The 16,619-nt window shown below is 50.4% G+C and overlaps 8 protein-coding genes across 8 annotated transcripts; 6 read left to right on the top strand and 2 right to left on the bottom strand.

The window, feature by feature from the left end:
• Nucleotides 1-6: 6 nt before the first annotated feature.
• On the bottom strand, nt 7-1,454 carry BDZ99DRAFT_504156 (uncharacterized protein; the record flags this gene model as incomplete). The annotated part of the gene is made up of 3 exons (XM_033724023.1): nt 7-990; nt 1,050-1,284; nt 1,423-1,454. The coding sequence occupies 3 exons, from the start codon at nt 1,452-1,454 to the stop codon at nt 25-27; spliced, it is 1,233 nt and encodes a 410-aa protein (XP_033569125.1). The 3' UTR covers nt 7-24.
• Nucleotides 1,455-3,007: 1,553 nt separating this feature from the next.
• Nucleotides 3,008-3,973, top strand: BDZ99DRAFT_504155 (uncharacterized protein; the record flags this gene model as incomplete). The annotated part of the gene is made up of 1 exon (XM_033724022.1): nt 3,008-3,973. One exon carries the CDS (start codon nt 3,008-3,010, stop codon nt 3,971-3,973), a length of 966 nt encoding a protein of 321 aa, XP_033569124.1.
• A 356-nt stretch (nt 3,974-4,329) lies between these two features.
• On the top strand, nt 4,330-5,726 carry BDZ99DRAFT_552014 (uncharacterized protein; the record flags this gene model as incomplete). The annotated part of the gene is made up of 2 exons (XM_033727039.1): nt 4,330-4,501; nt 4,568-5,726. The coding sequence occupies 2 exons, from the start codon at nt 4,330-4,332 to the stop codon at nt 5,704-5,706; spliced, it is 1,311 nt and encodes a 436-aa protein (XP_033569123.1). The 3' UTR covers nt 5,707-5,726.
• A 754-nt stretch (nt 5,727-6,480) lies between these two features.
• On the top strand, nt 6,481-7,353 carry BDZ99DRAFT_527821 (uncharacterized protein; the record flags this gene model as incomplete). The annotated part of the gene is made up of 3 exons (XM_033726293.1): nt 6,481-6,518; nt 6,565-6,700; nt 6,748-7,353. 3 exons carry the CDS (start codon nt 6,481-6,483, stop codon nt 7,351-7,353), a joined length of 780 nt encoding a protein of 259 aa, XP_033569122.1.
• Nucleotides 7,354-8,091: 738 nt separating this feature from the next.
• BDZ99DRAFT_356438 (uncharacterized protein) lies at nt 8,092-8,632 on the bottom strand (the record flags this gene model as incomplete). The annotated part of the gene is made up of 2 exons (XM_033714619.1): nt 8,092-8,304; nt 8,363-8,632. Coding segments are annotated over 2 exons (483 nt in total), but the record flags the coding sequence as incomplete, so codon positions are not given.
• Nucleotides 8,633-9,274: 642 nt separating this feature from the next.
• Nucleotides 9,275-9,870, top strand: BDZ99DRAFT_527819 (uncharacterized protein; the record flags this gene model as incomplete). The annotated part of the gene is made up of 2 exons (XM_033726292.1): nt 9,275-9,623; nt 9,656-9,870. 2 exons carry the CDS (start codon nt 9,275-9,277, stop codon nt 9,868-9,870), a joined length of 564 nt encoding a protein of 187 aa, XP_033569120.1.
• Nucleotides 9,871-10,751: 881 nt separating this feature from the next.
• On the top strand, nt 10,752-12,076 carry BDZ99DRAFT_353924 (uncharacterized protein; the record flags this gene model as incomplete). The annotated part of the gene is made up of 2 exons (XM_033714575.1): nt 10,752-10,875; nt 11,763-12,076. Coding segments are annotated over 2 exons (438 nt in total), but the record flags the coding sequence as incomplete, so codon positions are not given.
• Nucleotides 12,077-15,121: 3,045 nt separating this feature from the next.
• BDZ99DRAFT_429042 (uncharacterized protein) lies at nt 15,122-16,186 on the top strand. Its single transcript, XM_033717209.1, has one exon. It carries the CDS (start codon nt 15,137-15,139, stop codon nt 15,953-15,955), a length of 819 nt encoding a protein of 272 aa, XP_033569118.1. The 5' UTR covers nt 15,122-15,136; the 3' UTR covers nt 15,956-16,186.
• The last annotated feature ends 433 nt before the right edge of the window (nt 16,187-16,619 follow it).

Genomic DNA, 16,619 nt, shown 5'->3' with positions numbered 1-16,619 from the left:
ATTTTTACATACCATCCCTTGTGTCTACCCATACAACCCCCTCACCACCTCCGCATGTTCCCTCGCCAACCTCCGCGGATCCAACCCCTCAAACGCCATACTCCACACCTTCCGACTCTCCCCCGCGCTCCTCTGAATCGAGGACCTCGCTCCGACATGCTGCGCCAGCATCGGATACGCCGAGTACCGCTGTAACCCCTGCGCCCACGCCCAGTCCCGGATCAGCATATCATGCATCCCCTTCTCTGCCCACTGCCGCATATGCTCCACCAGCCCCGGGATGTGCTCACGATTGAACACAAGTGCTTGATTGCAGCATCCGAAAGACTCCGGGCGCACGCCGGGCGCGGGAGGTAAAAGGGATGCTTTGCCGGACTGGAAGAAGAGGACTACGAAGGCGGGGATGGCGATGAAGGAGATGACGAATGCGCTCGATCGGTCCACGTGGAGGCGGGTTCTCGAGCGCAGTATCCAAAGGATGAGGTCAAGTGTAACTCCGATGGCGAGGGAGATGGGGAGCTCGTGGTGCCCGCCGATGCGTTTGGAGGACCATCCGGTTGAGCGCTCTTGGTTGAATGTCCGAATATACACCCATTTACCAGGCTTCCCTTCCTGCACAGTCTGCCGTGTTGTCTCTCGCGCTGCCCACAGCGAGTGTGCGAACCAGCCATCTGCGGCGATTATGTCGTCTTCGAAGAGGGCGATGTAGGGGGAGGTGGTAGTATCGTAACACTGCTGGAGGGCGTGGGTGTAGTCCAGTGGGGCCTTAGAGAGGATGTTCTTGCCGGCGGTCTCGAGAGCACGGGTAGAGGGGAGTTCTTCCACGGGTAGCATATCGGTATAGGAGTAGACGCGGTCGACGAGGTGACGGAGCCAAGGCTTGTTGTAGGTGGAGTGTTGGGCGGGGTCGGTGTTGGCAAAGAAGATTTGGATGTTGACATCGCGTCTTTCAGCGTAGGTTAGGCCAGCAAAAATGCTGCCAAGGGAGGTCTGGGGTGTATTAGAAACGGGAAAGCTTGTATATCTGTCTGGTAGTGCTGGTTACGAACCTCAAGATACTGTTTCTGTACATCCCGTCTAACCGTCAAGAATGTGGCGCACATGCTTGCATTATACCTTGCCTTAGCGAAACCCATATCGTCCGCGCTTTCTCCCAGAAGTGCGCCCTGCGCCTCGACTTCGGTGATGTAAGCCGTAGCCTGGTGCTCTCTGAAAGCGCTGTACCATCGAACATAGGCACGAGTCTCGTCAAAAAATATGCTGCCAGGATCGCGGTAGAAATGCCTATGCCCGTAAAGAACACAGGTAGAAAAGAGAATAGATATGATGATCGAGGTACGGAGGACGGCAGGGAGCGAACGAAAGTACCGGACAATCGAACGAACTGGTGATTGTTTGGGGGCTGCGAAACTGGTGGGATACCTTTGCGAGGCATCCTTATGGGGAGGGTACATTTTGTCTAGGCGATATCTTGTATAGATAGAGAGCGTAGGTGCCGACTCGGCATATTAGGTGTTGACAACAGAACTCGCAATATGAGAAGGACTGAAATGTTCACGGCGAAGGATTTGCTATGGAAGCACTAGGCAATCTTTACATGCGTGCGACCATCAATTCCTTTTCTATTTGAATACGATGCGGCCGTGCATAGCAAAGCTAGCTAGGTCCGTGGCGTCAAGGGCTCAAGGGAGCCTTGCGTAGGGGTTTGGGCAAGGCTGAAAAGAAGAATGTCTAATGATCAGATGATCCGAATCGAAGGAAGGAATGGTTCCAAGAGAGCAACCTTCTAGAAAATGACGAGACAAATGTGACTTGTAACATGTAAATGATGAAACAGACAGGGCGGGCCACATAGTGCTCCAGGCGGACCTCCACAGGGCTGTGCAAGCGTCCAACACGAGGACCAAGAGAACAAGGGTACTCGAAGTGATCATACGGGGCTTTTACTAGGATAATCCTATCTCAGAAAGCATGGGCTGGTATATTTATGCTATTCTAGTGGTTCTCGTGTCGCACTAGAAGCCGTTGGCGGAATGACAGATCAGAGACAACCAACAAGGGTGGTGCTGATCATGACCTGGGGGATCCATTTTTGAGGCGCCTTCCGTTCGATGGAGGGTTATTGACTCCCTAGGAAGGAGAAAGATCCAACCCGGTAGCTAGGAAATACGGGACGATCAGCACATTTGTTCTGATCCCGAACCCCCGAGTATCCGAGTGCTCCGTGGATAGAACATCCTTCCCAAGTTCAAATTTTCTTTGAAAATCGCCCCTATCCTGCACTATTGCTTATTAGAAGGAAGAATCCTTTAGGAGTGAGTTGTTTCGAGTTTTACGAGCTTGCAGAGTCTAGAAATATGCCCTGCCTAGTATTCATTAGCAGTCCTGAGTATTGCGTTTAAAAACCGGAAGGAGCTGGTATGTACGGAGAGCGGCTATGCTGAGTTGAAGTCGCTAAGTTTTCTGATTGTTTTATTCTTTTTCTGGATGGGTGGGCGAAGGAGTGGGGTTGGAACCCCTTCGGTTCGACGGACGTCGGCTACGTCGGCTCTTCTGATCACGTGCGCCGATGCGAGAAGCTCCATGGCTTCCTTGACGGTGGAAACTATCGAAGCGCAATGTAGGTAAAGGAGATAGATCACGTGCCTTGTTCGTCATCCACCTTCCTTCCGAGAGCCTATTCTTGCCGACTTTCATGATCTATCTCACGCGCTAAGCTATCATTCGCGTTGATTGAAGATAGTCGCGTTGGACCCCCAAGGTAAAAACTTCTCGCAAGGTCTGGAACCGTCACGTGGAGGTTTTCAACCATGGTCGTCCTGATGGCGATAACGGTTTTTTTTATGGCGTTTCCTCCCTCGTTCGCTTCAAAGTTTCCTCTTATCCTAGAATAGCTGTCTCCTTTGTCCCTGTAATCAAGCCAACTATTCTCCTTTCTCTTCTCACCACCAAGGGTTGGAATTTTTAAACACCCATTTCTCTTTCAATGAAGCCTTATGACCTCAACATGCCGATAAAACTGATGCTAGCCCGCTTGGTTGAGGCCGATACGCACCTAAAAGACCAGTGGAAGTCGAGAGAAGAGCTAGGACGTTTGATATGGGCGCGCGATCTTTCCCGCGGCTATGTCCCAACAAGAGATTCCATTATCAGGCGCCTTCAAGAGTATGATAAGATGGTCGAAGAAGAAAAGCCGCCGGACGATGCAGAGGCTGCTGCTCTTCTAGAGAGGCTGATGAAGCGAACCGACTTCGACGCCAAGGACAACAGCAAGTTATGGAACATGCTGCTCGATCGCGGATACCCCCCTTTTGAGAACCGAAGATTCAACGTCATCCTTCTCCACGCCAGCACCAACACCTCGTTTGACTACGAAAATGCGACGACGGGCGAACTGACGGAGATGTTGAAGCGACGCAAGATCCGGACCGCGCCCACGGCATCAGCAACTTTGAAAATCGAACTACTTAAGCAAGACGATGAAGCAGATCGGGACGTTCGGAATAACGCCTATGCAGAGGTGCTGGCTTGGAAAAATTCTTACCAGACATGCCAGCAGCAGCAACAGGCGCTCGCAGAGGGAAACTACGCCAATCTCGATCCTGAATACATCCCAGACCTCTTGCGCCAACGGAAACTATCAACTTCTGGCTCGCTCGCTGGTCAGATCAAGCGGATCAAGAAACATGACAAGGTTCACCGGAATGTGCCCCCGTTACCGCGCTTGAATGAGAAGGCCACCGCTCTCAAGATCTTGTATGAAGGGGCTTTGCGCGATCTCGAGATGGCGACTGGGCAACCAGTGCCCGAAAATCTAGAAGAGTTAGTAAAGGATGCTCTTATGAAGGGAAGAACGGAAGCTCGGGGGTCTATGCAGGTGGGAGAGGCGGGATATGGGTATCGTAAATTCAGTTCGGCGACTTCTTCCATTCAGACGTCTCCGCGAGGACACTGTGAGGAGGAGAGGTCCTAAACATGGCTAGTTCGTACTCATGATCTAACGGTCGAGGTGGTCTATCCACGGAATCTGGCTTGATCGTTGGCGATATCGAAAAGGCACTTAGTGAATATAGAGTTGGCCAAAGAGAACATCCGTGCGCAAGAATATCTCCTGCAAAGGACACGCCTCCGTCGGAAAACCTCCCTTTACATCCTCCATTGCGCTACCACCATTTCCCTTTTCCTCGACCAGCGCCCCTATTTGCCGTATACAGTTTATTGCTTGACTGCTAATTGACATCCGCCCTCAAAAGCCAGCCCCTTTACCTAAACTCTACTTCCACAGATTCCGTGAACCCAAGCTCATTATTCCCGCCGCGACTGCCCAACATGGCCGTTGACACACATATCATGGGGAGCATCCACATCGGCAATCCCGACCAATTTCGAGGCTATGCAGGTATTCACGATGGCCTGGAGCTGCAGCAGCACCTCCTCTCTCTTCCCCGAGAAGACCTGGATCAATTAGCGAATCTTCTTCGTGCGATCGCCAAGTGCAAATGTAAGTCGATAGAATACATCTAATCTACAACCCGTTTCCATCAGTGGCTAATAACAGCAGGCCCAGCCTCATCCGACACCATTGCCGGCCCATCCAGCCCAGCCCAAGAAGTAGCCTCCGCACTTTCTCCCAGCCAGCAAGACAGTGAATCCGTGACCGTTGACCGTTACTCCACTCCACTCACTCTTAATCCACTCTCTAGCAAGAGCTCGGTGCGTGAGAAGAAGAATTCCAGCCGCAGCCCCGTTCCCATCGCAGAGTCGCCACTACGTGACACCACATCCCACTCAGTTGTAGCAAAACAGTCTAAGCCTGTCTGGAAGGGTTCAGTTCAGCTTTCACCTACTCAAGAAGATGATGGGACATTCGCCGCCTGTGCTGAGGGTATTTCACCATACGCGACAGGCAACACAGACTCATCCACCCTCGTGGGGGGGATCAAAAACCCAATCACCGACTCCAATGAGCTCTTGAATACCAACAAAAGCAAGTACCACCACACCCCTGGCCTCTCCCTCGAGACCCAGACAATCCCCGCCCAGGGCCAGAAGCAGGAAAAGTTCGTAGGGCTTATAGAAGCGCTCAGTAAATTCAAGCGCTCGATCCCCGGTACATCGGTCAGCTCAAGCAAATTGACCTCCATGGCGCGGTCCATCTTCCCAAACAGTGAACCAGGCCGTGGCTTCTTCTCGCCAATCACACGTGGCCCCGAGACCTTCGTGGTCGAGGAGGAGGATAGCAACGGAGGCTTCGTATACATATCCGACTTCGAGTCTAGTCTTCTTCCTGAAACTCCTCCAGGTTGTGACTCCCTCGCCGCCCCCGCCGAGAGCACGTCGCCAGGCGCCAAGCATTGCGAGAAAGACAAGTCCGCAGGACGACGGGGAGAGCTGAAGGTTGTTCAGGGCCCCAAGGGCGTCAAGCGCTCAACGCCGGGTGAATACCGTGTAGACAAGGCCGCAGCTAGGCAAGTAGCGAAGCAGGCTCAGTACGTTGCTCAAGCCGGGTTTTCGCGCCTCCAGGATGCGGTCGATACTTTTGTGCTCCCGCCTGGAGCCGACGATTGGGATTATCGGGTCCGCAACCCGCTATGTTCCTACGAAAATCCTTCAAAACCCATTACCCAACAAGAGAGGGCTCGCCACATCGCTAACGGATATGGTCCGACCTACGCAGAGTTCCTCCGCATGGACCCAGAGAAGTAGATATGTGGGTATAGATGGGCAATTGGAGGGTGGGTAAGAAGGGGATGGGGAGGTGGGAAGTTACTTCTTTGTCGTTGCATGATATACCCCCCAAAAATCACGTGTGATCCATGGCCTGGCAGAAAGACTCGGATTTGCCATGGCCATGGCTAGGTTGAAGGGATATCCATACGGATGGTCGCTGACCTTGAAAGCATTCGCTCCCGACAAATTAATTCACACTCTGGTGGTAGACGACTATCACTCCATCGGATTTCCCAGTTCGACGATCCATCTCGTCGACAAACAAAAAGCAAGTCAGTCCTTCTCCACACACCAGTCCCAAAAAAAGAACACCAGCGATCTCAACTACACTCTCGGCCAACACTCCAAGGCTAGTATGGTAGATGCGGCAGCATCAGCAGCACATGATTTTTTGCATAGCGCTAGGATACGGTGAAGACGGGTACTTCAGATGATGTACTATCATTCCTGTAACTAGTGCATCATCTTCAGAATCTTGGTAAAGCTAGCCATTTCATGCAAGTGCTGTGAAGGACGTGTACATGTGACACCTCGAATCTCTTTTCTGTCTCTACTACCTCTTCACTTCCTTTGGCAGAATGAAGCGAAGAGCACGTGCCGAGTTCACCGCTCCTACTCTCATTACATAAGCCCCGCCTTCGCCCGTTCCACCTCACTTTTGTGCGATCTCTAGGCGACTTCTCTATTCTCGTCACCGCACAACTTCAGCCACTCCGCTAGCTCCGGCAGGATTGCCCGGTGATGCGCAAGATGGCGCTCTCCAAAGGCGTGACCCTGGACCTCGCAGGGTAAGCGCGCGCTCACATCAATGACCCTATGACACCACAGAAACAGTTACCTGGACTCTGCCGAATGGAGCGACCTCGAGATCTGCCACGGAGCCGACAGCTACAAGGTTCATTGCATTGTCATGTGCAGCCAGTTGGGAGCGCTGCGACACCCGTCCGTTGAAATGGAAGTGGAGCTCAAGGTCCTTAGAACCGTAGCAAAACGAGTATGTGCCACTAACTCTCATAGAACGATGCTATAGACCTTAGTCACGAAGAAAAAGATGCGGTGGCCTCCATGGTTCAATTCGCCTACAATGACGACTACGATAACGAGCTTCACTCTTGCTCAAGGGACCTTACGGAACAGGCCCTGCATCATGTACGAGCCTGTATCCTCGCGTTCAGATACAAGGCATACGGCCTCCGAAACCTGGCCGCAAATCTTTTAAAAGGCTTAGTCGAGGAGCTCTGGAGTAAGGGGCGGTTCGGATTCATTGTTGAGGAGATTTATGAGAACACTAAAGATCCCATGCTCCGCAACATCGCTGTTGATATCGTCGTCAATCACTACGCTACCATCGCACTAATACGCGGTACGGATATCCATGTCGCGTTGAGTAGCGTTGCAAAATTCAGTCAGGACTGTTTCACCACGATGTGCCGGAAAAAGATTGTCGAGGAAGCCCGCTTGGATCCCACAAACCGCTACAAATTCTCTTGCTGCGGAGACCAGTGGCCTATCGCCAATGACGGGTGCCTGGAACGCGTAGAGTGCCGAACTTGGAATACGCCGATCATCAAGAGCGCCGATAAAGAGGAACGGATCTCCTTGAGCGGTTCGAACACTCCATAACTTTGCTAGAAAGCACGAAGTAGCGAATCACAATGCAGCTACATCAGATCGTCGGTTATATATAATATCTTTCTGTGAAGTGATGCCGTATTTTATGATACTTAATCTGCCTACCATTTCCCTTCGGTTAGTTGCTACTTTGTTTAAGCAATAGACTAGCGAGAATCGCCCTCGATAGCTAGCTAGATCGATTTCCCAGAATTTAGGTGAGATTTGCGCTAGTCGCGGGGTCTCACTCTTCTCCAGTGGCTGCGAATTGACTACGTTCATTTGCGTACGCCCGTTTGACATCGTCTGAAACCCTTCAACTGATTTCAAAGAACGGACATCCCGCAAGGAATTCCAGAACTATGAAGTGTATCGAAGCACGTCACGCCACGGTAAATCACTGTACCCGGACATAGCAAAAGCAGCACAGTTCATTTTTCGCCTTACATGACTACCCTAGAGACCTCCTGGCCGCCAGAAGCACGAAAGTCCTACGGAACACTCAGTTCCCCTCATCCCTTCCTAACCTTATATGCAGGTCGGATACCCGCAGAACCCGCATCCCTCACACGTCGCACATTCACTGGTCGGTACTGGCCAGTCCAGACGACAGGTACCACACTTCCAGTCTACCCCCAGGAGTGTACTATCCACAGTGCTCTTCATCTTCTTGCCTCTGCTCATCCGGACGAAGCAGTCCCGCGAGAAGGATCCAAGCTCTTCCATCACATTCGGGATGGGGTCGTCGTCGTCTTGCTCGGCATAGATCCCATGCTGTTCGACAATGATATCGACAACGATGTCGCAGAGGCCTCGGTCGGTAGGAATTGTAGTCTCGTAGGTCAGACGGATGACTTCCGCCAGCCAACCCTCGTTCCGGTGCGCGTCGAGGAGAGGCTTCAGATAGTCCTTCGCTAAGTCCTGTAAACCGGTGATTTCGTATTTAGCTCCGATTGCGTATATCTGCATGTGTTAGGCTATACCAGAGAAGCAATTATGCTACAAGATCGACCTAACTAACCTGCACGTAGTGAAGGGCCTTCCGACTAGGCGCGACGTTCTCCGCAAAGATGTCGCATTTGCCAGTATAGGCATAGCGAAGCAGCGCGTCGACAGCGTAGGCGTCGTCGTGGCTGAGATCAACAACGCATTCTTTGCCCTCTCTCCAACAGACGTTGCACGCTTTCCGGAAGAACTCTATTTGACTGCACAAGACGAGCCGGTGAACCTTGTAGGTGATGCTCCCGCAGCGGACCTCGAGGTCGCTGTATTCGCCGTTGTTCAAATAGCTGATAGCGTAATCAGTCCAATGCACATGATTAAGGAAACGATGCAGAATAGACTTACTCTGCAAGTTAAAGAGTTACACCTTCGAAAGGTGACATCTTGAGGCCCACACGGTGGTGTTGTGGATCGAGCTCGAGGACAGAGGATTGGTTGGTCGAGCACGCGAAGAAGTGAAGTGTTTAGATGCTTAGTAAGCTTCGCCAAAACAACCGCACATAGCGACGTCTGGGGTGGCTCAAAGAGATATTACGGATAGGCAATATGGATCGCCTGCGGCTTGTATCGGGTATTGGAAGCCTGTTGGGAGACTCCAGGCAGTGCCAAACAAGTGTACGTAATTAAGAAGGTGAATACGCAAGGAAAGGAAAAGCAGAGTCTCCAACCGTACATTGACCTCGCCTCTCCTAGTTGCCGTTCCATGCACATCAAAAGCCGCCTCAGTCTTTCGTTTTCTCAAGTTAACACCTTCATACTACGCGGGGGTGTCCACGATGCCGCCTCCCAAAGATCTCTTGGGGTAATGATCATTGCACAGTTCAGTTTCATGGCAGATTGGCTAAAGGTGGCTAGTTTCTTGAAAACTGGCGAATTCAGTGATCTGACGATCCGCTGTGGCGTCCGAAGCTGGAATGTTCACCGTGTCATCATGTGCAGCCAGATACCGTTCTTCGAAAAGGCCTGCAAGGAAGGGGTATTCAAGGTGAGATTTCCGGGTGAGAAGCTCCGCAAAGGCATCGATATTGATTGCTTAATGAATAAACAGGAGGGCCACGAGCGTATGGTTGACCTCAGCCATGATGAATGCCCCGCAATCAATGCAATGATTCAATACGCATATGCTGGAGACTATGAGTCCGAAGACCATATCAATCCCGGCAGCCAAGCGCTGTTTCACGTTCAGGTCTACGCCATCGCCTCAAAGTATAACCTCTCAGGCTCGCAGGAGATAGCCGGCAGGCGCTTCGAGCCCGTGGTCAAGAAAGGCTGTTATGACCGTTGGTTCCCGGACCGGATGTCGTACGGGCAGTCTACGATTCGTGCTACTCGAGAGACCATCATCTCCGGGACATCGTTGTCGAGATCATGATCGAACACCAGCCTGCTTTCGCTGCGAAAGGTGACGAGAACATGATGGACGATTTGCTGGAGGAGCTCGGGGCATTTGCTCGTGACTGCTTCGCTAGGCTAAGCAAGAAGACCAAAGATGAACAAGAGAAGGCCTTCAAGGACACAACCGGTTGAACTGATAACTGCGCCAGATGCGGTCATCAGATTTTCAGAGCTCCCTATCAGGAGGTTTTCTATTGCTTCGGCTGTGGTCATTCAGGTTACTTTTGAGACGTACTCGGGAGGGAAGCATAGGTTTGGGCACATGGACATCTCACTGCTCGGGCTCAACTTTTGCTTGCTCAACACCACTGCGAGGAGGACCCTAGCTAGCACACCTTCGGTCAGTCAAACGGTAACCCTATATCCACTACATGGAGTTTTACATTGTATTTAGAGGTTCATAATCCTATCGGTATACCCTAAGCATATGCAAGGAGCGCCCAAAACTATGTCATACCACCGTACAGTGCCACACCCAGATACATATATCCTGTGATGGGCGCATGAGTATGCTTCCTGAGATCTTATAGAACAAAATAGGACATCTCACCTAATTACCAAATTCGTTAAGTGAGGATGGAGGTGAAACAATGCATTGAACGAGGTAAGTGATGTATTGGACGAGCATCTATCTAGGCTACGTACGCCGTATATATATTCTGTGTGTGTGGAAGCTTACGTAGCCGTACCGTAGAACTGTGTGGGCTAAGTATAGGAACCGTGTTCTATATCAAGGTAGCCGAGCTAACCGTACCATACTCCGTAGGCTAGCTGGCTAAGAATACGTACTCCGTCATTAAGCCGCCCCAGACGGCGGTCACAAAGCGCGTTCGACTGCACATCTACGATCACGAGCTAGATTACATAAGCCTTCCAAGCGAGCTCCGCTTCACTTATTTGTGCACCTCGTCCCCCGCTCTTGCTGAATCACTCCCTCACACCCTCCACTAGCTGCGATCGAGTTGCCAGGTTCGCCGAAGATGCCATCGCCCGCGGAACTGGAGGACTACTTGACAAACGGCGAATACAGCGACCTCAAGATCATCTGCAATGGCGCCACCTACAAAGTTCACCGTCTCATCCTGTGCAGCCAGATCAACTTCTTCGAAAGGGCGTGCAAAGGATCTTGGAGGGCGAGTCTTTCAATGGTCGTAGAGATAACCCCGCTAATGCAGACATGAACAGGAGGGTGAGGAAGGCGTTGTTGATCTCAGCTACGATGATCCCCTTGCGGTCAATGCATTGATTCGATACGCCTATACTGGGAACTGTGCAGCCTCTTCCGATGTCGCCGAGGACGGTCATCTGGCGAAACACTGGATCCAGGTGAGTTGACACTGGTCCCTTGCATGAAACCTTGTCTTATTGGCACAGGTATATGCGATCGGAGCGAAATACAACTTCCTGGGCCTGCAACAAAAAGCGAAAGTCTATTTGACCCCGGTACTAGAGAAAAACTGGGACAAAGAGTGGGTAACAGAGATGGTTCGTTTGATCTACGACACCACCATTTCTGATTATGGACTCCGTGACATTGCCGTGGACATTGTTCTCAAACACCATTCGGCATTTGCTGAGCAAAGCGACGAAGCACCGATGCAAAAGCTGCTGGAGGAGGTTGGAGAGTTCAGCCGGGACTGCTTCAATTCGCTGCACAAAAGGACCAAGAGTGGAGCTCATGACCTGCAGTTATATTGGAAGTGCGAGAACTGCGATCAGAAGTGGCACGACCAAACAGGCACCTACGGACGGTGTGTGGAATGCGGAGACATCGGATCCCCGATCGCTATAAAGTTGTAGAGGAAGGGCGACAAGAAGCACTAATGGAATCACTCCAACGGCTGCGAGCACTTAGCTTCAAAGATTTAACAAACCCAAAAAGGGCTTAAACCTAGCAAATCCATGAAATATATGGCCTTCCAATCATTCATGCTTTGCCTATTTCGTAAGCCAGTTTCCATCGTGATGTATCAATGAATCCGCTTAGATTTAGATTTTGATAGCAGAATAGGAAGCCAAAGAAGGCGCCATTGACCTCAGCCACGATGATAGCTATGCAGTTGGCGCGATGATTCGCTACGCCTATAGAGATCATTACGGTCCTGCTGAGAATCTCGACCCTGAAGAACAAGTGCTGCGCCATGTCCACGTCCACGCCATCGCCGCTAAATACAACATACCGGGATTACAGACGATGGCCAAGGATTACCTGAAGATACTGGTGGCTGAACACTGGGACAAGGATTGGTTTGCGGACATCATTCGATCCATTTACGAAACTACTATCTCCTCCGACCGTGGTCTTCGCGACGTTGTCGTTGATATGATCATGGAGCATGACTTAATCGTTCTCGGAGAAGGCACCGAAACTCCGACTCAGAAGGTGTTCCATGAGGTCAGCCAATTCAGTCGCGATTGCTTCACCAAGATGAGCAAGGATAAGAAGGCCGCGGACGACGCATTCAAGTCCTTCCTCGAGACGACGATAAACCGCTCCTGCGGTCATAAGAGTTTGAAGCTTCCCGGGAGGAGATGGATATACTGCGGTAGCTGTGGTAGCCGCCCAACCTATATGAGCTAGTAGCTCCCAATCTCCCACAAATTGAGGGCTTGTGCAGTCCCTATAGCCAGTCAGTAGCTAGTCTCACTGTCTTCTCCTCTTCTTACTCTAAAAAACGGGAGCTTGTTCAACTCATCACCTCCCCATGCATTGAGCTCTCATTTTAATTACCTCTACAGAAGTGAAAGTACAATGGTCTGCCATCGTTGAAGTCGCTCGATGCCTCAGAAAGAACCTCAGCAATTATGTTCGAAGCTTAGGAAAGTCGTTGGGCCCCTCAATCTGGCATTTTCCACCATCTATAGCAGTACATCAGTTTACACCTGCTAACATGATCTGTTGTTTGATTTTGACATGTACTATGTATCAGATCTGCCTGCTCAGTGAACTATAGCTGACACAATCGATAGAAACTTCCTGGATTTGACAATGTGGTTATGTTATGGGGCTTCCGCTCTACCTCACCTTCTAACTCCTCTTTCAGGTCCGGTCCTAGCGACTTAAAGAGTCCTGATCCATCAGCTGCTGGCTTGGGCGGCGGCAAATGCACTATCGGAACGGTCCTAATGGTCACTCAACGAACAACTCGCTGGCACGTATTCTCAGACCCACCAACCATCCTCGGAACAAAGCATACGGTTCTACGCTTGGAATGGAGAATTGGCAACATGAATACGACGGATCCGTCTTCGACATGGCCCGTTCCATCTGCCTAGGCGGCGTGATCGATATAAAATTTGCTAATGTCTGCCTCGTTAAAGAAATCGACGTAATATAGTCAAAACTTAATGCATCGTCTCTTATTTTTAAAACCAGCCATGAGTGTATCAGATGAAAAAATGGGCATTGTCTTGGAAGGGGTATGATGAGAATTAAATTCGACATTTGCGTCCAAAGGAAGTTTGCTGGTACTTATTCTACTGGCCCATGCGTGCAGCACGCTTAAGATAATAGTTCTCACGGCCCTTGACGAGCTGAATATTGAGTGTTAATTTCTAGTTGCTCAGTTGCTATATCGAACGAGGAGCCAAAATTCGACTTACACGGTAACGTTCATCGTCTTCGAGCAAATTAAGTGGTAGTTAAGGCAGAGCACGCGGGCGGCTTAAACCTCATGACTCAAAGAATCCTTCGCATGTAAGCATAGGATATAACCTGCACAACACAAACTTGGAATTTCCATCATATCCTATCATGAAGACGTTAGCATCCGATTCTTTGATTCTTTCCAGTTGATCCTATGATGACGACAGCTACCAACAATGGCGCTAATGAAGAAACCAAAATGCGTATGCCTGTCACGTGGGACATCCGCGGCAAGCAGAACAACTGGAACTGGAACGCCTCCCTAAGCTTTATACCCGAGGAGGTCTCAGAGGAAATCGTGTACCAGACACGCTTTCCCGAGAAGCATCTCGCGCACGTCCACAGGGGCGCCGACACATCGTCACCACTGCTAGCTACTATCAAGACGCAAGAGTATGACTGGAGCGCCGATATCACATTCCTAACCAAACCTGGAAGCGAGACCCCAGCTCAAGGTCCTATTCGTATGGATAATACAGCAGAAGAAGACTTCAGCAACCGGTGGCTTGTAAAAGTCCAGGCGCTCGGCGGTCGCGAGCTTTGCTGGGAGTATGATCTTCCGGTGTTCGGTAATAACTGCATGGAGTTGAAGGATCCTGCTACAGGGGAGGTGTTCGGGGATGCGAATGATAACTATCTTGCGATCAATGAAGAACTGCCGGAAGCAGCCATGGCAGAGTTGGTTATCACGGGCACGGCAGCTATGATCCTGCTGGCAGGGCTGATGCACAACGACATGACTATCGCGGCAGAGGGACCTGATGGAAGAGATCAGTGGAAGTATCAGGAACCCAATCGGTGGGAGAAAGAGGAGCAGGAAGAGGGCGATGGTGTTGATGAGAAAGAGAAGTGAAAGAAAGGTGGAATGGTTTAATGCGGAGATCAACCCACAACATGAAGCAAAGTTCAAGCATAGTCGGCTTTTTAAGAACCGCATACCTATAGCTCTGTTCGTGATCGCAACGAGGACCGAATTTGTCACGTGGGGATAAGCGATTTGTAATCAAACGCCTATCAATCACAAGGGACGAAGTCCACTCCCCCATTCTTTCTCATTGAACCGTAGACGCGCCAGACTGTCGGTCAGCCATATTCCTACAGATGTGAAGGCATGATGAGCGGTGCTTCCACAGACTCGGTATATTTCTGCGATTCCTGCAGCAAGCCATTTGCGAAGGGTATGTTCCTTTATATTGCTAAACCTGTAGACCTTGTTAAACCTAGACAGCATCTTCCTGCAAACGTCACATTTCGTATTGTAGGAGAACTCAGAATCAAGCGCGTGTCCGGCGGCGATCGTGCCGCGCATGTAATTGTGCCAAAGCCAAGTGCAACTTTGAGGCCCCCTGTTCGCGATGCACACAAAAAGGGATGCAATGCGTTTACGAGAATACGAATTCAACTCCTCAAAGGTCATCTTCTCTGGCTTCTACTCCGGCAATCAGCATGGAATCATCCTTACCAATCTCTGAAGAGCTAGCAGAGGGCAGGTCTACGTGGCCAATTTGGTCTTCTACATATTCATTTGACGAGAATACTCTCTGGGAGGGAGCAGCAAATGGGTTTCCATTAAATCCCATCGCCTTTAATGATACTATTCGCGATGATAGAGCAACCATCGACTCTCCCGTGGATGGATTATTCAACACTTCTCATTCTCGATCTATCACCCAAGAAGACCACATCCCAGCAGTCTCCACATGCACGGAACTAGCAGTATTCCCTATTGTGGCCTCCCTGACACGACTTGGAATGCCGGATCCCATTTCTCAAAGATGTGCATTGTTCATATTGCAAGGTTTACGTTCCTATCCACACATGATGCTACGAATCGAGACATTCCCGCCATTCATTCATACAAAGGTACATCAATCTTGGAGTTCCCATGGGCCCGCTCTACCGGAGGCCCTCGGCAACTGCATTGGAATCGCGCAGATGTTTGTTTCAAGAACTTCCGAGACAACCCCTTTCATATGGCGAACCATACGCGAAGAACAGTATCGGCTATTGAAACAAATCGATAAGTTCACGAATTTGGAATTGCTAGCTGCCATCCAAGCCTTCACGATGTACGTGATTATGCGGATCACGGACGAGGAAGCCGAGCACGCCGAAGAAGATTTTGCGACGCTTCGATCCTTCCAAGCTTTGTGTCTGCGTTACTGCGAGAACTCCGGTGGCCCAATATGTAGACACGAACTGCATTATCCCAGCTCCAGCTGGGCGGAGTGGGTGGTTGCAGAGTCCCTTCGTCGCGTTGCGGTGGTTTGGTTCCTCTTCGACCGCATCGTCTGCATCAGAACAGGCACTCTATGCGAGATTACTGGAGACTTCCGAGCGCTACCCTTGCCCTCTTCTAAGATATTGTGGGAGGCGGAAAACGAAGGAGTGTGGCGTTCGGAGCAGAATCACGGTAAATCGACGACGAATAATGGATTTCTCTCTTTTGGCGACCTAATTGATGCGCAAAGAAGAACGCAGCACGCTGAAAGCGTACGAAAGCTTGATGCATGGACTTCAAGAGTTGATGGGCTGAGTACGCTGCTCGCAATCGCTACCGTCATGGTCTGAAAGCGCTAGACTCATCTTCAGATCAAATTCAAAGCAAACAGGGTTCTGCGGGACATTCGTCCGCCTCGGAGTTGATTTTTGAAAAGAGAAACATCGTAGATTTCGAGCGCATGGACAGAATACCAAGGCTTGAATTACAATGCGGAAGAGTTGGAACAAAATAGCGGGCCAATTTACATTCTCCAATCTGAGTAAGCAGAGAAGATTTTCCAGATCGGGGCCATGAGTACGACCATTTCCTTCCTATTGAAGCTTTTTAAGATATCCTGTGAAGTCTAGGATTCTATCGCATTGCTTAGACATCGATGCAGGGGCAATGCCAAGAGGCCGTTTTCCTAAAGAGGGAATATTCCAAAGTAGTTACCTATAGAAGAGTTCCCTATCAAGTATAAGGCCCCTGTTCGACGAAAGATGGGCGATCAGTCTATAACGCTAATAATGCGATGCCTATTTGCAGAGAAGTATAACGGCATTACGAATCGTCTTTTGAGAGGATTATGCCGAGAAACACTCACTTTCCCTCGCGTTGCAATGAGAGCATATCAGGGACGAGATTGCTAAAGGCCTACAGACCATTCATGGGAATGGCTGCCTTCCTCCATGCCGTCCTGTCGAGGACCTTTCAATCGATCTTAGGCATGTCGCTTGGAGGCGATGTCCGCCT

This window comes from Mytilinidion resinicola (assembly GCF_010093595.1).
Source record: "Mytilinidion resinicola strain CBS 304.34 unplaced genomic scaffold BDZ99scaffold_34, whole genome shotgun sequence".
NCBI classification, from domain to species: Eukaryota; Fungi; Ascomycota; class Dothideomycetes; order Mytilinidiales; family Mytilinidiaceae; genus Mytilinidion; species Mytilinidion resinicola.
The sequence above is the reverse complement of the archived record's forward strand: the minus strand, read 5'-3'. Positions and strand labels throughout refer to the sequence as shown.